At 35.2% G+C, this 23,682-nt stretch overlaps 1 protein-coding gene across 1 annotated transcript in view; it reads right to left on the reverse strand.

The window, feature by feature from the left end:
• Positions 1–23,682, reverse strand: part of ADAM12 (ADAM metallopeptidase domain 12) — a 261,280-nt gene that overhangs the window by 86,833 nt on the left and 150,765 nt on the right. Inside the window, exons 4-7 of the mRNA XM_070946456.1 lie at positions 21,530–21,608; positions 17,873–17,949; positions 2,781–2,964; positions 680–745 (exon numbers count right to left, since the gene is read on the reverse strand). Coding sequence (XP_070802557.1) covers positions 680–745; positions 2,781–2,964; positions 17,873–17,949; positions 21,530–21,608 — 406 coding nt within the window. The remainder of the gene's footprint in view (positions 1–679; positions 746–2,780; positions 2,965–17,872; positions 17,950–21,529; positions 21,609–23,682) is intronic.

Raw genomic sequence — 23,682 nt, forward strand, 5'->3', positions numbered from 1 at the left:
GCAGTAACACCAATATCTAGATTTTATATGGAAAAAAGGCCAGAGGCAACTTTCTACTGCTTATAAAGTAGAATTCTTATTTAATTGAAAGAGGCACAGATTGTGTGAAAGAATATAGTTTCTTAAATTTAAAGAAAATGTTGCTTTTAATTTTGTTTCTCACACAATTGTTTCATTGGGACACTTCATGCTGTACAAAAGGGAAAAAAAAACATTTAGTTGTTTACCATGGATGGACAGGGGGAAAATATTGCTATTTAACTAATTGGTAATTTTTAAATGTAGAAAAATGCAAATGGGGATATAGTGCAATTTTTTTTTTATTTTTGATTACACTTCACAGCTTCTGCTAATTTTTACAAAGTGTGTCATCCATCTATTGTGAATTTCTTTAGCAAAACTTCAACAATTTATGCATCCTTGAATGTAACTTGTAATTGGTAAACTACATCTAAAGAAAACAATTATCACAAATGTTTTCTTATTTACAGAAGACATTTCCATTCCCTCTGGTTCAAAGTTAGGCAATGCAGCAAAGATTTAAATGTCCAAATGGGACAGATTATTATTTTAGCATTGTGTGGAAAATTCAGAATAGGGTTACTATTATTTCATTAATTTATAAATACATGTATGTTTTTATACCCACAATCTTTTTTTAACTTTAGGTTTTGCTTACCTCCCGATTATCAGCCACAATAACGAGCTCCACATACTTGGTGGACTTCAGAGTTTCTCTTTTGTGCTATCAAAATAAGCATGAGATAAGAGCTGTTATTATTTGAAGGAGATTTACATTTCTACATATATCTTTCTACCACAGTACTCTAATACCAAGCTATTTAAATATACTGCTCAAAAAAATAAAGGGAACACAAGCAGAAGACATCCAAGATCTGAATGAATGAAATGGCCTTATTAAATACTTTGTTCTTTACATACAGTAGTTTATACACTGCTCAAACAATTAAAGGGAACACAAAACTACTGTATGTAATGAACAAAGTATTTAATAAGGCTATTTTATTCATTCAGATCTCGGATGTCTTCTGCTTGTGTTCCCTTTATTTTTTTGAGCAGTGTATTATGAATAATCTACAGATAAAAGAATTGACCAATCATTTCAAAAGTGGTCTAGGCCTCCAGGTACAGGGAAAACCAAAATTTCCTTAGTTTCAATAAGCACCAAGGTTATTTCAAATATCATATTCTGGATATGATTCTAGAATTCTGGATATATTACTCACTTCTACTTCAGTGTTGTACAAGATTTGATATTTTTCAAAATTAACATGTCACCTATATGTCATTCTATCATATAAAAGCTGATATAACAACCACATCAGCCATATCATACACTAAACATGGAACATATCCATGAAGTCTAACAATTCACTCTTATACCTTAATTTATAGCAATAGCATTAGCACTTAGACTTATATATACTTCACAGTGCTTTACAGCTCTCTCTCTCAGCAGTTTACAGAGTCAGCATATTGCCCCCAACAATCTGGGCCCTCATTTTACTGACCTCAGAAGGATGGAAGGCTGAGTCAACCTTGAGCCAGGGACTGCTGAAATGATGGCAGACGGCAGTTAGCAGAAATAGCCTGCAATACTGCATTCTAACCAGTGTGCCACCTTATGCAAATAGCATCTACTTTACAAAGCAGTGTAGCTGCTTATTCACTTGTTGTACTTAGACACATTTTCATGAATAAAAGTGATACATTTACAGGTACATACCTTAAACAACCCCCAAAATGGGAAATATATATTAACATAAATTCATATGAAATTATAAATAAAAAATTATTTTAAGATATATGCAGATAGTTACAATGGGAAGTATTATATATTCTGATTATAAAGTTAGGCATGACCCATTTTTCAGCAATTAAAAAAAATAAAAATGAACTTTCAATAGTATGTATTATGTATCACTTAAACTTTTATTGTTTCAAATTAAATAGTGCTTAGTATGGTGAATGTTAAAAATGTATTCCTATTGCAATTCCTACAAATAACTAGAGCAGTTCTTGTTCTAAAACTATGATTTCCAAATCACCTCAATCTGACATACTAAACTTGGAATCTTTAGCAAGTATTTAAGAAGAAAAACAGTGCTTTGCTAAAAGACACTGGTCCATTCATCATTATTAATCACTTACAAAAAGTACTTAGCAGTAGTGGGTTCCTCTTACCTTCACTACCGGTTCAGAACCGGGAGCATATGTGTGTGCAGAACCTTCTGTGCATGCGCAGAGCGTCTGTGATGATGTCTGGGTGGGTGGGCGGAGCCTCCCACCGGCACCACTACTGGTTCGCCCAAATCAGGGCGAACTGGTAGAAACCCACCACTGGTACTTACTCCCAAGAACACCACTCCAAAATACACAACAAGCTTTTATTTTTGTAAAATATGGATCTAATCTTCTATTATTATGACAATGGTAAATTGTCTGAGTGTGGTAATCTAAATGTGGAGACCTTGGTGCTCTCCAAACTTGGCTGTTTGTTTACAAACATCTCATTACCCAATTACAAAATATCATCAGACCTGGTGCGTGTGGGATTTGCTCTCTCTTTATATACAGTAGCTTGCCCTGCCTTGTTGGTGGGAGGCTGTTTTTCTCCTTGAGAGTTCAACAAACCAACAGACAAAAAAACAAACACATACACTTTTATTAGCTGGCACCTCAATTTTGAGCCATAACACCACATTTGTTTCAATATATACTAGAAAAACATGAGAAAACTAAATTAAATTGTCACTTACTCTGCTGGTAAATGTCGGAATAAACTGTGCAGTATCCCCCAAACTGACACCTGTAAGATTGAGATGATGGCCACATGTACCCAGGATTAGGTTTGGATGTTTTAATCTATAGATTATATGTTCATTCATAGCACCTTCCAGTGGCTCCAAAATGTAGGCTCTATCCTCAAAAAAAATAATACCCCTGTGATATAAAAAAAAAAAATACAAATGAAAAATTACTTTATTGCATTTAGTTTATATTTTATTTGCAATCAAATGATATTTTTCTAAAGATGCAACATGGTATATATTTAAAGTCTGAAAATGTACAAAGAAAATTCTGTAAATTTGTGACGTGTACAGCTCATTACTTTGAAAAGATGATTATTTCTTTGTATTTAAACACTGGAGTCTAGCACCAAAGTATATTTATGCTTCATAGTAATGCATTAACATCACTTCAGATTTTTAATCCTTTTAGTTAACATGACTGCCTATAAAATTAATAAATGTAATTAATATTTTCTTTAGCCTTCATCCTGTGGACCACTCAGTCCCAGAATATTACAAAACAAGAATTATGGAAACAGAAACAGGAATTTGGGTCAGTTTTCTAAATCAAAGTAATTTAGAGAAAATTCAAATTAATGTGTTGAGAAGATGTGCAGAATTTCTCATCAGTGATACAGTTGTCTGCAGTTGTTCTAAGACAGTGATCCCCGACCTTTCTGGCTTTGTGGACTGGCGGGTGTGTGTGTGTAAGAGGGAATGGTTCTGCGTGAGCGGTGGGCGAGCATGTGTGTGTACTGCTTCATCTGCAGAAGGGGCAGGCACCCATGCCCACCGCTTGCACAAATGGAGCTGCATCAGTGCAGGGTTCTTCCCGGTTCGGTCCGGTTTGGCCAAGCCGGTAGCAGTGACGATATGACGTCACCGAACTGGTTCTCCCCCCCACCCTCCCACCCCCCACTCCCCAGTTATTCTTACCTTTTATTTGGTGCCACCCCCAATATATTACTGCCTCCTAAGTCCCAGCTGATGACTAGAGGGAAAAAAACTGTTTAAACTCTTGCCGTGGGGCTTCAAAGGGCCGTCCTACAGCTGAACAGTGTTAAAAGCAAACAAATGAGTCGGGTCATAAGTGCGAGGACTGGTCGTAAGTGTGAGGACCTTCCAGAAATGACTCTGACCAGCTAGCCAAGCCTACCTAGTCACATGACCTCCAAGCCACACCCACAAAATAAGCCACGCCCACAGAACCGGTAGTAAAAAAATGTAGAACCCACCCCTGAGCTGCATGCGCATGTGGTCTGGAGCCTGGGGTACAGGACCCCTGTTCTAAGATGTGCCTGCCTTAATATTCAATCTGTGTTTATTCTCGTAATAACAAAATTGGTTTTAAGGTGGTTGATTTAATAGCAAGAAACTGCTTCTAAGAAAAATAAATTGGTAATATGGCAATGAAATAAATAATGAAACAAACGAATGAAATAAAACCATGGGGTACCATCAGGAATTCTTCTACCGTGATATTGTTATCATGTGATCTTGAAGGAGCCCACTGTATTGGAACATGTTCTAAGAGTTTCTATGTATTTCTACCACTTGCTTTTGGTTTGGTTGTTGTTGTTGTTGTTGTTGTTGTTGTTGTTGTTGTTGTATTTGTGGTAACTATACAGAGCGTTGGAAACTAACATATATAAATCAAAGGAGTACTGTTGTTTTTAGCCATAATGCCAAACTCTGCTGGTAATACATTACTAGGATTAGACCTGTGCTTTTCAAACTTGGCACTTTAAGACATATGGACTTCAAGCCTGCCGCATTGTAAAAATTGTCAAGTTGAAAAACAGTGGATTAGATTGTGAGAACGTACCATGGCAGCCATGAAATTAAAGCAGAAAGGAAAGAACTCATAAGAAGTGCTAGAAGGCTCTTGCTCACATTCCCTTAAATTCACCCTGTTTCAGCATATTGGAAACATTGTGTCCATCTGCTAATTGACTCATAGCTGTATCAGATGATTGCAATCTGAATTTATGACCTTTGGAGAAATCAAATAACAGGGAATGCTATGATACAGTATGTACAGTATAGCATAAAAGAAAGCATGGAGGGTATAGTTCAGGTCCTCCATTTGTTTTGATTGCATAATACCAAAGTGATTAGAAAGGGTGAAATTTACAAATTTCACTTTGACTATTGTATCTGAAATTGACAATAAGAAGCCTTGAACCACTTATACTTTTGCTTTCCCAGTTGTTTTTTTTTAAATTCTTTTCTCCAACACTTTGATAAACTCTGATTTGTCCTCCAAAATTATTTTTGGATACTTTATTCAGTTTTGTATGCATTCACTTTCACTTTGTGGCCTTCTAATAGAGTGCAGTATTCTCTAAAACAACCCCAGTCCACAGACTGGCACACCAGAAACCGGGCCGTGGAAATGAGCGAAGCCCCATCCTCACACACATAGGATGCAGGTAGAGCACAAAACCATACCATATCCAATCCGCCAAAAAACTTCTCTCCATGGAAGCGCTCAAAAGATGGGGGCCACTGCTCCAAATTAACCTATATACCATAATCTATTTCATGGCCATGCTAGATTTGAGAACAATCCTGTATTAGTAAAGCAGCTTAACAACATATATTTCGGCTTTCTTGTATTCTTTAACTGATCTACTTACCCTTAAGAGTAGTATCTCTAATACTAAACTATCAGCTATGGATGGCCCATTATTCCAATAAAGCATATTTTACTATACATGGATAACAGTATATTATGTATATGAAAAATAAAATATTTCAATATTTTTAATACAATGGAAGAATCCAAATGTCCATTCATATCATTTACATTTTGGATACAGATTTTAGAATTATAATAATTATAATATTAGATAACTTAATGTTATGCAATCTGTGCAGGGTTAGAAGACTCCATAGTATTTGATTTTATGGAAACAATGATTAATAAATTTGATTTTATTGGATTTGATGTGATTTCTTCCTATTTGCAAACATGCAAAAAAGTAAATGGAAAGAATTATCTATGCATGAACCACAGAAAATGTAAAACTTGAAGTACAAGTTTTAAAATAAAAGCAAGAAGACTTAGTTCGTTTACAGTGTACATGCAATGGAATTGTAGGAAGTTAGCACCCACCCCTTTCCTGGAAGAGTGAAATATTTTAGGAAATATGAAAAAGGCAGAATATTATATTTCCCTGGATAAGAAATGGAGAAGCATATTTTATAGACAAAGCAGCTCCCACCTTCCTGCCCCCCACCCTTTGTCAATGGGCCATTAAGGCCTGGGCCAGTCTATTCTACATAACAAAGATCTGCCTCCTTCAGACAGAGCCATAGTAGGAATTGCCAAAGATCCAACAAAGATAGGATTAGCCCTCTACACAATAGCAGCAGAAACTCACCACATGTGACCTGGGAAGCACATGTGACCATCAGCCAGCAAGACCCCCACCCCCTGGGTATCTGACAACCAATCAGAGTACTCTTTCTGGGCCCCAGGAAGTTCAAAGCCAGAGAGAGCATAAAACCTGAAAAACTCGCTGTATCTCCCCCTTTTCTGTTCCGGAACTCAAGCCATGTGATCCTGTCCACCATTAAACCATCTTTCCAAGCAGTCTCCATGTCTCCAGTGTCTTTTTCCCCACTTGGAGCAGAACCTAGAAGGAGATTTCTTCCAACAGAATGTTCTCTTAATAAATGAACACTTAAGGCCTCATTAAGTGTTCATTTCAAATATGTGTTAGATAAGGGTGAGACATTGGGCGATTTCATGCATTCTTTGACCTATTTTCAATGCTTTGAAAACTTTTTGCTACCTTTGCTGCAGCTGTTCCTTGCAGAAGGAAAAAAAAACAGTGTCAGCAAAGAGAAAATTACAGGAATCAGAACATCTCAAGGGCAATGGCCTCACCTTGGGAAAAACCATCTTCATGATCATGTTAACTCTCTTGCTGGGTGAAATAATGTGCTTTGCCTTGCTTGGTGTCCTAGGTTAATATTCTTCCTCTCCTTACTAAATGCATGGATTGCCCTGAAATGAAGGTGGTGAACTTTCTACTAATGGATCAATCTGCAGAGATTTATATGAAATCTATCAAATTCTGTTCAGCTGCAATTACTACTGGAACGCACAAGTTTGAATGAGATTTCAGTTTAGCCTGGCCACTTATGCCTTGTGTAGTTCACTAGAATTTAATGTCCTCCTCTTATATTAATTTTTCATCTTGTTTTGTGAAGGTATATTATAATATTAGAGCCAATCTGGTGTAGTGGTTAAGGCATCAGGCTAGAAATCAGGATACTATGAGACTCCTAGTCCCACCTTAGACACAAAACCATCTGGGTGACCCTGGACCAGTCACTTTCTCTCCGTCCAAGGAAGAAGGCAATGGCAAACCACTTCAGATCTTGCCAAGAAAACAGTAGGGATTTCTCCAGGCAGTCTTTGAGAATCAGACACAACTGACCAGAAAAAAAGAATCCTACATAGATAGTTGTCCACTTATGACCACAATTGAGCCCTAAAAATTCTATTGCTAAGCAAGACAGTTGTTAAGTGAGTTTTGCCCCATTTTCTGACCTTTCTTGCCATAATTGTTGTGAATCACTGCAGTTATTAAGTGAGTAACATGGTGGTTAAGTGAATCTGGCTTCCCCATTGACTTTGCGTGCCAGAAGATCACAAAAGGAAATCACATGACTTTGGAACACCACAACTGTCATAAATACATGCATATGAATTTTGATCACCTGATCAAGGGATCCTGCAATAGATATAAGTGTGAAAAAGTCACTTTTTTAGTGCAGTTGTAACTTTGAACAGTCACTAAATGAATAGTTGTACGTCGATGACTACCTAATATTATTTTTATTTTCATTTTTGACTATGAATTAAAAAAAAATGGGATATCAGAAATAAAAAGACTGTCTGCATTTACAGATAGATTTACACCTTTATTTAGTTCCTGTCTCCCGCCAAGCAGTCTAAACAAATTATGTAAGAGTGTAGTGGTACTCTTGGTTTACAAATGCTTACATTGAGCTATATTTGAATTATAACGTAATTTGGAACTCAGTGGCAAACCTTGGATCAGATATGAAGGTAATCCTGGATTTACAATGTAATGGAACCTGCCTATTATGGTTTTAAATTGTGACTCCTGTAAATTAGGTTACCCATGTCATCAATTGGATTTCATGACCTTTTTTGTGGTGGTCACTAGATGAACACCATGATCAGTAAGTGAGGCAATGATTTCCTATGGACTGGTGTGGCCAAAAATAGAAATTGAAATGCTGGTTTTCAGCAAAAGCGCCATGAAATCCAGGCACATGACTGCAGATGCTGCAAACAGACATAAATGCAGACTGCTTGCCAAGGGCCTGATATGCAGTCATGTGACCGGGGGTGGTGGTGCAGTCATTGGAAATTTGAATTTGGGTCATAAGTACCCCCAGGGAGATCCGTTGTTGTCTTGAATAGTGGCTAAGTGACCAATTGTAAGTCAAGGACTACCTGTATCTTATTCTAGCTTCATTTTCTTTATTTTGCAAGAATCAAGGAGGTAGATAGTTCCACAGATGGCTTTCCCTAAATAATTCTTGAATCTGAAAGGATGGGCAACAAACAAATAAACAACACTAAGACGTGCACCACAACAAGTTCAGACAAACAGCTTCACATATTATAACAATTGAGAATGTGTTGTCATTTGAAGACAACACAAGTGAAACAAAACTGCTAACTGCACCAAACAAATCTGAATTTTTAATATCAACAATGAGAAAAATCCAACATTTAAAAACAGCAAAACCCCAAATGAAACAAGATAGCATATAGAAAAGTCTGCAATAAACCAGTTCTCTGAGGCCAAGAGGGTTGTAGGAGTCCATAATATCTTGAATCTTAATTAATAAAACACACAATTAAATCTAAAACGCAGTATCCTACATTCATATGATGCTGCCACAGGTTTTCATGGGCAACCAATTTATTTTGTTTTGTACAATACTATAAGAGGTACTTGTATAAATAACAATAAAGCAATTTAGTAGTGATTAAAACAGCATAGAAACTAATCCTTTACTGAGTGTCTCAGTAAAGGTAAACAAACTTTTGAGATGTATGCAGCCATATTAGAAAATGAATGGGAGGAAGAAGCTCCAATAAATCATTCCAAAATTCTCCCTGTGAAAGCTGAAGCAGAATTATCTCTAAATTAGATATCCTGAATAATTGGCTATCAGTATGTCTATCACAGTAATCTCACTTAAAATGGAAGATACTTTCAGCCAATTTCCATTTGAGGATGTTCCAGTCCCACCATATCCTACTGAAACTTTTGATAAAAATAGCAAAGTTATTGTTAGCCTCTAGGCTTAATAATATAAAGACTACAATGATATAGTCCCAGAATGTTCAGAAAAACAAGTTCAAGGTAATGAAGACAAAGAAAGCTTAATAAAAGTTGATTATATCATTAGGAGAAATAATGATATTAAATGGTAATCCGGACTATGACTATTTTAAGCTCCAGCAAGACATGACAACAACCAATATGGCAATATTCCATAACAGGGAGTAATTGCAGAATGAGGAGACCTTTTCATCTTTCATTGATGAAGTTTATCTAATGATCCAAACCCTCAGACACCAGAGAAGAATCATAATTAATTAAGTTATGTCATTATGCATGATTTAATATCTTCAGCACAAGTGAAGGTCTTCTGTGGAAATTCTATAATTCATTGCACAGCAAAATATCTTTACAGCAATATCTAAAGTGAAAATAGATTTCTGTGAATGTTAATTATGGGGTGGTTTTAGTTTAACCACAATAGATTATGCTAGCATGTCTCAAAGCTTCTTAGGAGTACTAGCAGATTTCAGGATTGACGTATACATAGGCAATGAACCCTTCTTTTTGGCTTTATCAATTATAACCTCTACCAACAGTGACACCAGGACAGCTGTCATATCCCTTGGACCTAAGCCAAATGCTTGCCTCACTTGAAATGTCCAAATACAGAAAACTGTGATGAAGTCAGTTAATTTATTCATATCCTTTGATGAACTTGGGAATGTTTTTCCAGATACAATCAATGGCCACACCAGTTTTCTAGAATAGTACTTAACTATTAATTAATAAATGTCAATTCCCTTGTTGAAAGATGGTGAGGCTAAATTTCCATTTTCTAGCTCTTGTTGGGTGAAGATATAGCAAGCTTCTCCATCAACAATGGTGTCATACCCACGATGTACAACAATATTTTTTTTCCTAACTGGTGACCAAGTCATACACATACATTCATAAGATAGTACAAAATAGCATAAAATAACCCCTATCTAAAATCCAAAACAATGTTATCTTGTAGACAATGGAATTTGGGAAGTTTCCTTTTACCAATCAAGAGAGAGCAATACATTTTTTCATTACACTTACAGATCACTGCAGAGTTTTTAGTAACTGTAAATATTTTATATCTATGACACCACTGTTGATGGAGATGCATGCTTTGTTGGTAAATTTTATTATTATTTTTATAAGGCTTCATTAAAGCTTCCGCCTTTCCAGGAAGCACTGCAAAGAAGAAACAGCTGAAGTAGTTCAGTATCCTATAAAAACAAGCTAGAATGCTAAAAAACTTAGCAGAAATTTCAATTTGGGATAGTGTGGAAAAAAAGAAGTTGAGCCAAGGCAATAAATCTATTTTGAAGAATAATGTAGATTCTAAAATAGTTTGATAACCTTTGAATTTCTGACAGCAATGTGGAGTTAATACCATGTCAAGATTCTGTTTCAAGAGTCTTTTCTGGATGAATCCACAAAGAAACCATGATGCTTTCAGGACCTATGCCAAGTCTGTAACAGACCCCCTTATCCTGTCCTGGAAAAAGACTCTGACCTATACTAGGAACCTTGAATATGCTGCCATCCAAGCACAGAAGATGGAAAGGCATAGTCACATTGAGAAACAGCTACACCAGGCAGAGGAATTCAGGATATACCTACTATGGGAACTAAATCTGATCAGACCAACTATGCTGGCTAGAATCAGAAGTTTCAAGTTTAGGAAACAATCCAGGGGCAGCAAGCTGCTGGAAAAACACTGCTTCCAGATGTTTACAGATCAATTGTTTAATGAGCTGTTTTAGATTCTTACTACTTACCAATGCCTGCCTGATTAGTTGGTAATTTCCTTTTTCTCACCTTTTGAATATATTTTTATCTTCATCTTTACTACTACTATTTAATTAATTGACAGCTAGAGGCAGAAAAGAGTATATAACAACACAAAAAAACTTCAGATTACATAAAGAGATTAGTAATAGCACTCTAACGCTTTACTTATTTATGTGGTCAACCATATTACAACAGTGTATCTAAGCTTCATACAAAAAACATCAACAATTAAAACAATAATCCATGATGCCCCAAGTAAATGACCATCCATAAAAACACATCAAGAACAACAATAGGGCTAACCTAACCATTTCAGTTGAACATCTGGGAAACAGGGCTTCAGAACCTTACAAAAGGCCAATAAGGTCAGGATTCAAATCTCCAGAAGACGTTTTTCCACAAAAGCACTGCCACACACAGCCAACATAGCTCCTGGATCCAACAAGATCACGCTGTTTAATAGAGGGAAGTCAGAACATGCCTCTGTGCTAGATCTGGTGGTTTGAGTAGAAGCAATGGGATAAAGAAGGTTCCACAAATAGATCTATCATTCTATTTATCCATGTCAAAGACTGTCTTTAATTATTTGCATGACTTTGTCTGTTCTGAATACTATTAAGAACAAGTGTAAGAAAAGTCACAGAAGGACAAATCGTTGGCAATGTTTTTTCCGTGTGGAAGTAAACTTCTTTTCCAAAATAAGCTGGGCCAGCATTTCACCTAAAGAACACCTCCCCCCAAATTATGTCTTTGTCAGAATCTTAGTTAAGAGATCTCCATTTGAGATGCTTTAGAGGGCAACCCAGTTTCTTCCAAAGAAGCACATTTGCACTGGAGTGGGAAACTTGCAGTAAAGTTTTGATGATTGATTAGATGTCAAAATGTGAATCATCAGACTATGCACTAAACTGGGTGCTTGAACAACAATAGGCTCAGCATTTTAGCACTGAAAACTTTAATGGATGCTGGGAACAATATGTTCTTTTTGCAGCTGGCTAATCTGATGACTGCGCTGGTAGTTTTCTGGAATTGGGCTGTGACCTCTTATGTTTGCTGTATCCAGGAAGTGGATGACTAAAAATAGGCAGAAATTTACTTACTTAATGGAATGGCTATTGATTTTCCACCTGTGTTGGTAGCATCCCTTGGTAAAAAAGCACAGCTTTGGTTTTGCATATTTAGTCCACTAGAATTGGACAACCACTATTTAAATAAGTAAATGAATCATAATCATAAATCTCAGACCCTCAATTAGCAATGTTCAGCCAAAGCTCAATAGCTGTAGCAGAGTCTAGTTTATTTGGAAGACAGTAGCTATGTCATCAGCATGGGGGTATGTGGAAATTAGCCTCTAGTTGAATGAGCAGGATGCAAAATTCAAATTTGTAAAGAGTCTGAATACTCTTTAAGGCCAGGATACACACTTGCTTAACCCTGTTTTGTCAAGCCTTTTATCAACTCTTTTTGGACCTTGTTTACTTGGTAGGATGTGAAGACTGAGTAATTCAAGTAATTGGTAAACGTCACCATTGGGGTAAAGAATTAATTCCTGATCAATTCTGCCAATTGGGATATTAACATGTAATCAATGTTCTCTGGGACCCAGAAAGTGAATTTTCCCAGTTTTCAGGAGTGCATGATAGATTTGCTGAATGGAAGGAAAACAAGTAAAAGAAAAGAGATAAGATATCCTTATATATAATATTATTGTATCCTATCCCACCCCACCCTACCCCATCCCATCCCGGGGGTGGGTTCTACTTACCTTTCCTATTGGTTCGCAATGGGATCGCGCATGAGAGAGCAAAGCGAGCATGCGTGCCTTGCTTCTGCACAGATTGCTGATGATGACATCTGGGGCGGTGGGCGGGGCCTCTCACCAGTTTTACTACCGGTTCTTGCGAACCGTTCTGAACCGGGGACAACTCACCACTGATCCCATCCCATCCCTTCCCATTTATAGGAAAGGAATACCCATATCTGTTGTAGATATTACTGTATAACACATTGGATGAACAGAATAACATAATCTTGATAATTAAACAATTATTATTACACTACCAATATGAGCATCAGTCAGTGACGCTGTAACCAAGGTACGCTAGGATTGAGAGAACAGTAATTTCCAACATAGTTAAGATTAGATCCTTTCATAATAAAGAGTAAGTGGCAGGAAATCTTCTTTCAAGAGAGAGGCTCTTTCTGACTCAATCATTCTGTCATTTTATTCAATCCAAAAATAGGTTAATTTGAGCTGTTGCTCCTGCTGTTATTCTGGTATATATTTAAGTAGACTCATATCTGAAATTATGATCATCCTTGACATTACTGCTTCCTTGTTCTCTTCTACATGCTTTCTAGGGTTTTGTTTCAGTATGCAAAGGACAAAACAATTAAGGCAACTGCTTAAGAGCGTTGGTTAGAAAATACCAGCATGGCTGTATTCTCATTTTAAATGCCTCTCCTGTATAAAGAATTCATTTTATTTTCATAAATATAGAGTAGACACATTAGCATCCTGAAATCTATTTAGCATCCAAAGAAAAGGATGTGCATATTCATCATGTCATCGAGAGACACTAGTTATGCACACTAAATCTTTCATACTGCAAATCCTATTTATTCACCAGGGCTTTTATGTCCGCTATCCAGGAATTTAAACCTAGAGTTAAAATGTGAGTGATAGCACTAATAAGATTAAAAGTCTTGCAGTTAGGAATCATGGTACTATAATCTTGGTATCAGCAAAAGATTTATGTACAGTTTTTTCCCCTGGACAGACAATGGATAAAAAATGTAGAACAAAGCAAAGAGAGGAGCTTAACTTCAATAACATTTAGCTGGATTTTTCAAATAACACTGCAGATAAAATGGTTATAGAATAAATTTACTCCTGCTCCTTAAAGCTTAGTGTAGCACGTAGTGCTGTCTGAAAACCTTAAGCAGAGCTTGGAAATTTTTCAGGTATCATCAAATAATTATGCATGGTGGAGGGAACCAAAATATTATGATAAGGAGACTATCCATTCAATTGTGTCTGATTCCCAGCAATCCTATGGACTAGGTCACTCCACATTTCATGATCTTTCTACATCTTCTTTTGGTTGTTTTATGACCTGGCTGGTAATTAATATAATGTATTATGTCATATACCACATTGTACCATATCTTATCAACATATCATATCATTATTCCAAAAATGTAGCATTTTAGAATTCTTTCCCAAGATGGTGAGGTACTGCATTTTTTAAAATAATTTTCTTTTTTCAAATTTTTTCAAATTTGTTTTATTAATTTTACAACAACAACACAACACAACATACAAAACACAAACACAAACACACAATATGTGTTTCTTTTTATGTATCAATTTAGTTTCTCTTATTTTCTATTTTCTACATTTCCCATTTTTCTCATCCTTTATGATCTTTATCTTTATCGTCCCTTTGTTTCCAGTTTTATTCATTTACAGTATTTTATACATTTGTCACATCATTTATTCACTTTTACTTTCCCTAATCTTGAGCCAATCGTACCACTTAGTCCATACTTGATAATATTCTGTGTCTTCCTTTTCTTTTATTTCTTTCGTTAATTTATCAACATATCATATCATTATGCCAAAAATACAGCATTTTAGGATTCTTTCCCAAGATGTTGAAGTACTGCAATTTTTTTTTATAATTTTCAAAGACTTCAGGAGAGAAGAGTGAAATCTTGTAAGGGATATTGTATCTGTGGATGCAACATCACCAAACTCTCCATTAATATATGCTATGAATTATCCTACTGAAAGAAATTCTGAATAAATATCATGGGGTGATTTTCACATACACATGTTCACAGTAAATGAATAACTGCAGCTGTGAATTTGAACATACTTTCCTTAATTTAATAAGCTTTCAAAAGCTAGCATTTTGTGATTTAAAATTATTTTTACAACCTAAGGGTTGTAAAACTGGAATAAATGAAATAGTAATTAGGAATCTTTCTCAACATGAAGTCCTCCTGCTATGTTGGACTTTAACTTCCAGTTGAGTAAGGTTTATGTGCACAAGATCAAGGAGACAGAAACATTAGAAAAAAATCAACAGTCTGGAAAAATCAGCAGTGTCCACCACAAGGTGAAATAACTCTCAAATGACAGTGTTTGTGTGATGACATCATACAAATGCCACCATTATGCACTTCCATCTTGCTGTCCAAAATATGTATGTGAATTTGTCCAATGTCATTGTTATTTACCTTTAGTGATTTGTCTTTCCCCCTTTGCCCACCCCACGGACACCCATGAACTCCTTAATTTAGAAAATGTCAATGAAATGTCATATAGGCTCAGGCAAGCTGTAATCAAATAAAAGGGATCTTTAGGTTACCAGCTGAGTCGTGCAATTTATTTCTCTGTTTCACACAGCTACAGAGGACAAGTAACCTGCTGTGGATTTATGTAGCCAATTACCTTACTAACCTCAGCCCCACTTCCTCAACAAGACAACTCAACCATATAGTGATTATCCCTTCATTTTTAAAAATGTAACATTCCTATTATGCAAGACTTTCTAATTAGTTAATGGAAATAAATTTACGGCCATCAGAATACATATTAATTAAGCTGCGATTAATATGAATGTTAGAATTACAATAGCATTAAAAAAAACATTTCCTCCTCAACCTTGGTCTTAGATGTTTGTTTCTTCACTATGTGTTTCTACAAAAATCCTTCACAGCACCTAGCATAACAACATAAGACTTGTGCTGAATCAAGCCAAGGACTCATTCAGTTCAACATACAGTAAGTATACTGTTAGCTTTATTTATCATAATTGTATAAATTTCCAAAAATAGATCTTGAGCATTTGAAGTCAGTCAGAATTCTCTCTAATTGATATATAAACCTATACTGTATTCGGATGTAAAATCATGGTCCTTAAGTACTGCAAAGGCACCTTATTCAGATCACACTAAAGACTAGTTTTCCATTTTTAAAGGTCTGCATCCTTATTTTTATTGGCAAAAACACTTTTACAATTAATTAATCCTTGATCTCTATGCCTCTTTAACTTTGAGGCCCATAGCAACATTTCTTATTTCTCTGCACTATCACTAGTCTCTTTGAAGCCTCTGTAAATATATCTTCCTTTTGTTCTTTGTTTATAGCAAGATGTATTTTCTCCCCCACATTATTGAAATGTGTTTGAGAAGTTCAAGTGTGCTAACATTAAACTACATATCAACATCAAAAGAAATTCCAATTATAATGACACATAGTGTTATGAATATTTCTGAATGTAGGAAAACAAAACAAAAATCCCTTTTTGGCCTAAACCATAGTAAGAAAGACCATGCAATAAATTGTTAAGTCCTAGAAAATGAGTTGCATTGCTTGCTAGTTATTATTAGCTAGCTCTGATTCTAATATTGTAAGGCTAAAGGTTATTAAGATTAAATGGTACTACCAAGCTGTGAATTAGATTTATTAAGTTAAAACAACAGAGGATTCTGTGTGACATACCACCTCACATAGATATCTCATTTAAATAGACAGGAGAGACAGCAGAATAGGTACAGTATACCAATCACTAACTGTTGCTTTTTGAGATGAAGATAAAACTAACTGAGAGGAAAATCTAGGAATATTCATAACTGACTACTTCAGAAATTGCTAAATATATTGAGTTAGCTCCTTAATTGGTTATGTATCACTTGCCAATATGACAATGACACTAAAAATATTCATCCTGAAGCAAATGAAGAACAATTATGCTTAATTCCAACCTTGCTTTTCTAAATATATCCACAATGCAAATTTACAGTAAATTACACCATGATAAACCCAGAATGATTTACTGAGCAAACTCCAGTGTTCCCAATTGCTGGCTATATAAAATAATAGATTTATGAACTGGGTCCAGGATATAAAAAACACCAATTAAAGATTTCCCAACAGATTTGTGACTTTTCCCTGCATTATTAAATCTGCTTGATCTTATTCAGTTTCTCAAAGAAACAAGTTTCCCTAGATTAGTAAATATCTTACATACTATGTGAACAGTTACATCTACGTGTTGACATTTAGATTTCTCAGGAAATAGGTTGATTACCTTAAGCAATACAAAGTTCATTCCTAGCTCCTCTTTTGGGGATAAATTCGAATAATATTTTTTTTGAAGTTGAGTGTCAGCACTCAGATTATTTGTTCCCAGCATCTGCTAAATGGTAGCAACCAACCAATAGCATCCATACAAAACCATGATGGTGTCAATGTAACAACACACATCTACAATGATATCATCATGTCAATGACATGTTTTTTGTATCACAACATTTGACATATGAATATTGTCACTTTGGTGTCCCATTCAGCTTATGTTTTATATTTAAACATTCTTAATATTCATAATTTATATTATTATAGTTGATGTTCATAGATAATTCAATACTAGCACGCTTGAACTTCTCTCAAAAACTTTTGAATAATGCAGAGAGGAAAGACAATTCCTATCACAGAGAACAAAAAGAGAGGGATATTTATAGTTTCAAAGAGATTAATAGAGATGCAGAGAAATGCAATTAATGAACAAAACAGATGAAAGAACAAAGAGTAGACAGAATTCCTGAAGGGATAAAACTATACCATAAAAGTTTATGATGATCAAGTGAACTCTGTGGTTATTCCAAAATCACAGAAGGCAAGAGAACAAGAGATTCTAAAATATTTGTTTTACAGAAATTTTCTAGTCTTTAGAGGCGGCCACCCATCTAACTACTGGCAATACCTTCATGTTGATTTCACTAAAGTGCTTCTTACAAGATCTAGACTAAGGTATTAATATTGACTAGCAGCACTTGTGATTATATCTTATGCCCATAATCTCAAAAATTTTGCCTTACCTGAGTCCAGAGCATGTACTCAAAATTACTGCAGATTCAGCATATTCTTGTACATGGCCATGATAAAAGCAATTATTCTAATGAGACAGAGAAAAAAGGATCAATTCCAATATTCCACGTGTAATCTTACTACAGATGTATGATGTGTTCTGTTTATTATTATTATTATTATTATTATTATTATTATTATTATTATTATTATTATTATTAAGATCTGTTCTGAATTCTAGTGATTGAGGAAATAATCATGCTGAAAGCATCTTTCTGCCTAGTTTGAAACAAGGCATGAAACTTTCCAGCGATTAATGCCGGATTTACACAAATTCAAGGCAATATCTATGCTCTACCTCGCTCAACAAAAGACAATGATCAGACAAGTATTTAAAGCCATTCTCCTGGACACGCCTGCTTTTTTTATTATATTATTATCGGAAAACTATGTGAGAACAGTTTGTAAAATTAAGCAGCAGAGCAAATTACACTGTCATTCATCTTTAGGCGCTTGCTGTAGATATAAATTTTAAATCATGCAGATCCATAGGACATAATTAAGCATACTACACAATGTAATAAAACCATTTCCTATTTTACAGCTTCACAAAGAAATTGATCATGAGAAATAGAGTGGAGAGGAAAGAGAAAGAATATTATAGAATATTATAGAATATTATAGAATAGAATAGAATAGAATAGAATAGAATAGAATAGAATAGAATAGAATAGAATAGAATTCTTTATTGGCCAAATGTGATTGGACACACAAGGAATTTGTCTTGGTGCATATGCTCTCAGTGAACATAAAAGAAAAGATACATTCGTCAAGAATCATAAGGTACAACACTTAATGATAGTCATAGGGAACAAATAAGCAATCAAATCATATTAGGAAACAGTCAATATAAATTGTAAGGATACCAGCAACAAGGTTACAGTCATACAGTCATAAGTGGGAGGAGATGGGTGATAGGAACGATGAGAAAATTAATAGTAATCTTAGTAATTAATAGTAATAATAGTAATTAATAGTTATCATCCTGTGTTGACTTGGAAGCAGCTTATTATTAAGAATAGGAATGAAAAGGAATTCTATTTTCAGAAGGCCACTCCTGTTTCACTTTGTGGCAGGTTATTGTATTTCTTTTTAATAAATCCAGCTGCTTACCAAAAGAACCGTAACAGAAGATACATAGCCAATAAAGTTGAGAATTTGCCTGGGATTCAAGGTTAATGCTATTGCTGATGAAATGTAATACTTTTTCCCCAGTTATGGATCTGGTTATAAAACAATGTTTGTGCCACAAGCAGCATTTCTAGCTCCTTTGAATGCCACCTTAAAAAAAAAAAAGAAACTCTCCCCCCCACCTCCTTTGTGAAAGGTTGTTATCTTATTAATGCAAAGAAAGCTATCTCTCATATTTCTGCATAACAGTCATCTCACCAACCTCTATTTCTTGGTTCATTCACATCAAAGCTGCATTAATTAACCTTTCAGTATCAGGACATGGATTTCAATTATATAGTCACAGACAGCAGCCTTCTAAAGACCACCCTGATTTGGTTAGAGAAAGTAATCATATGAAAAGATCACAGATGAGTTTTAATAGTTCAGGTGTATAAATTTTTGGCAAATTTGATCACTGTGTAAAGAAAATATTAGCTTAGTACAAAAGCTTCCTTTTAGACTACATGCAGGGCATACCTACACAAACAAAATGAACATTACAAAATAAGGTGATTGCCTTGAATCTTTACTGAATTACCTTTATAATCTGTTCTGGTATCAGCTTAATAAAAACAATGTAAAAGGGGAGAAAGCCACATACAGGAAATTGTGTGTATCCGTGTTTATGCGTTCGTAATAAAAACAGAGATACCATAATAAAACAACAATATAAAAACAATGTTCAACAAAACATACTCATTAAAAGCATGGAGTGGGAGGCGGGGAACGAAAAAGAAAGTCCCAACTCTTCCAACATGATTTTGGGGAAGGTTAGAGAAAGGGGTAAAATTCAATAAGCCTCTAAAGACAGAATAACACAGGGTTTCCCAAAATGGCTGACTGGGAAATTCTGGGAGTTGAAGTCCTCCCATCTTAAAGTCGTCAAGGTTGGGAAACCCTCAGATAGTAGATACTGCCCAAATATCAGAAAGCAGAGCATTCCAGACCATACACTCCATTTGACAGGATTCAGTCTTTGCTTATTAGCCCTCATCTACTCCCATCCTTATATCAGGATATGTTTCAAAACATTTGTGTTCCATCATGGTCACCCTGAGATTCTGTGGGCTTCATGGTAAAATACCATTGAACTAATGCATATTGCAGAGCACAACCCATATCAATGACTTTAGTTTTCTTTCCAATTCAAGTGTGGCCTTCCTTAAGTGAAGGGGTGCCTAGTAAGTCCTCTCTGCAAGCAGATGTTATTGAGAGAACATCCCATAGATATCCAGAAACTGAATCAGGAAGGGATTTAAAGGTGACAGATATCGCTTTAAATTGCACTCAGAAGCTGAGCGGTAATTCATGGAAGAAAGCCTTTTAATCCCATTAACTACATATTATGGCTCTGAATACCAATTGCAGGGGAATGCAGCTCAAAATTTATTTTGAATTTGGAACAGCTTCCCTTTGCCAGCTGCATGTTCATTCTGAGGGGGAAAAAAGTGTTGGAAAAATGAGTTATTTGCATTTCCCTCCCTCAGAACATTGAGAACGAGAAACAATGGAGTATTCCCCATCATTTTGTCAAGTTATATCCATATAATGTTGTTTCTTGTTTCACCTTAAAATTTGGAGCAAACTGCAGGGAAATCTCTGAAAGAACCTTTAATGAAACTGTTGATTATTCAGTTTAGTTACACATTCCAAAATTGCTCATAACGAGAACCCCAATATAAGACAAAAGTCATTCTGTAACTTCATGTATTACTATCTACATGGTTATTATGAAAAGCACTAAGTTCAACAACTCTCTCTAACATATAATGTTAATGTTGTAAGTTCAGCTTGAATTACTCAAAAGACAAATACTGTATAATAATTAAGTTTATCTACTGTTTTTAATTAAGAAACCTTATTTATAGGTAGAAAAAATAACGTCATTATAGTCTTATATTTTTATTGAAAAGAATGTTTTGTGAAGATATTTGTTAATATTTTAATAAATACCAGGCAAAGCTTGAATTCTTTCATCAACTCTTCTTCCATAACCTCATCTATAATATATTTTCAGAGTCTGATCCCAAGAAAATGAAAAAGAAATAAAAAAGGCTTTCTAACTCCTGTACTGAAGAAAGCCAGGAAGTCTTTATAATCTTTTTTTGAGAGCTTCCATATCTCAAAATCTGGTTCTCATGCTACATATTGCAACAGTAGATGCTTTCAACTTGTTTGAAACCTCTAACAGGCACATTTGTAAAGAGCATTAAGTGCACAAATCTTATTGTTATTTAAAGTTCTGATATCATGGTTCAATTGGAGCATTTCCTTCCACAGATGTGCATTTTGAACAAAAAGGTGAGTAAATTACAGTAGCCAAAATCTAAAATCAAATATATGCTACTCACTTTATCTGCATGGTTCCCATTCTTTCCCTTTAACTATAAAGTATGATACATTGACTTCCAACCACAGGAATTCACAAAGCTTACCGTATAATTACGTGTGACAATAGTGCTAGTACCATCTTCCAAATAATGCATTTCTGTGATGTTGCCAGCAAAGAGAGCACTAGGGGAAAAATTAAAAGGAAATCTTAGACAACAATTCTGCATCAAATAATTTTGATTTAATTTACTCTTTTCAAAAATAAATGGAAATAAGAGGAAGTTCAATTCAGGAACAAAAATAGATATAACATTTGGATAATGTCTGTAAACAAAGAAAAGGACAATTCCACAGTTAGCTTTCTTCCTGAATATTAACAAGTGTTCCAGCAAAAATAAATCAGTACTTTTGATACAATAATTTGTATTGTATCCAAATTCCAAATGCATTTTAAAGCAAGATCTTTCATTCATGTCTTTCTATAATCAGATGCTTCAAATCAATTGCTTTGAGCTATTGTGGAAAAAAGTTAATTATACGGCATGTAAAATTAGTTCAAATATAAATTATCTGGAATTGTCTCAAAGGGCTTACAAGCGACATTTTACACTCTGGGTTTTTTTCCCCTCTTCTGTTCAATCATGTCCTTTTCCTGATAGGGCAACTCCCTGCAATTTTATTGGCAAAGTTTTGCCAATGGTTTGCCATTGCCTTCTTTTTAGGAGTGAAAGAAAGTGAGGGCCTAAGGTCATCCAGCTGGTTTTGTGTCTAAGGCAGGAATACAACTCACAGTCTCCTTTTAGCCTAATGCCTTAACCATTACACCAAACTGGCTCTCTTAGCAATTCCTATTTTTAAATATTCTACTGGAATATGATGTATGGATTTTATAGACATATATAGTTCTTTCTTAAGGAATCACTGGAGTAAGATTTGGTTATAATATCAGTGTATTGGTTACAGGACCTAGTGAAGACCTAGTGAATTTATAATATTTGCACCATTCATGAATCATTATTTTGATAGTGAGAATGGTATTGTTCCACCTATCTCTTTCTAAGGTGTTTAGTTCATTCTTAGTAGGTTTTATGACAGTAAAAGTGAAGTCTAGAATGCCCTGGGGAATTTCTGTATTAAATGACTGGAGTTCCTTTCCCAAACCAGATCTTACATGGAATGTTGAGACAAAAAATTCTGCCAATATGTCATCTCCCAAGTACCCTTATAGCCTGTTCCCTGATTTATCATATAATTCTGGAGAAGAAAAGAATGGGGAATGACTCAAGAGGGAATAGTCCTAGATACTTTTGTCCAATGTTCAGATACATTTTTTAAATTAATCTGGCTTTTTATGCATAAAATATGTCTTGATCTTTGGTCTTAGTTTTTGAGATTCAGATCTAAATGTATTGCAAACAGAATGTTCTGGAAGAGATCAGATTAGAAAGATTTGCTATGGCTGTGTAACAGCTTACTATGTCATGGATTCTTTGTAGAAAGAATCCATTTATCTAACCAGATCACTCAATCCATGCTAATGTTTCCCTCAAGAGGCACCAAGAAAAAGTTTTAGTACTTAGTCCTTGAAGAAACATATCCCAATAGCAAGCACCTGGACCATTTGGCTTATGAACAGTCACTGGTATGAGCAAACCAGGAAATTGACTCTCTCAGAGCTGTTGGTGCAATCCTGAAAATGTCATGGATTTTTCATTTTTGGCATGTATTTAATGCTAAAGTCATCCCTATTTATTTCAAACCTCTCTCTCTCTCTTCTCCTCCCCCACCCTTTTTTATAGCAGGATCTCTGGAGCTGGGTGAAATCATTTCTATCATTGTTTTCTTTGTTTCAGATTTTTGGCAACCTTTAACCAAGTTATTTGCAAGTCAGAGTCATTTCTGTATGTTTCTACTTTGATTATTCCAGAAAGCGACCTGCAGTTTGAGTTTTAAAAATTTATTTTGCGTGAACTAATTACTTCCACTTTAGAACTGCCTATTAATTCTGCCAAGTAAAATAATTAGAATATCTCTTATTTTCCAATTCCCCAAAGAACTTATGTGAACACTTTGATTCGGGTAATATTTATTTCTGTGTGGTTTTTTTTTTATAAGGGAGGGAGAGAAGAGAGAGGGAGGGATGGAGGGGGAGAGAGAGAGGGAAAGAGGAGAGGTGTAGTAGCAAAGGTGCTGGCACAGAAAGCAGGAGAGTCTGAGTTCTAGACCTCCTTTAAACTTGAAAACCAAAATTATTGTT

Source organism: Pituophis catenifer, unplaced genomic scaffold, assembly GCF_029215685.1.
Source record: "Pituophis catenifer annectens isolate HBS135680 unplaced genomic scaffold, rPitCat1.0.hap2 SCAF_6, whole genome shotgun sequence".
NCBI classification, from domain to species: Eukaryota; Metazoa; Chordata; class Lepidosauria; order Squamata; family Colubridae; genus Pituophis; species Pituophis catenifer.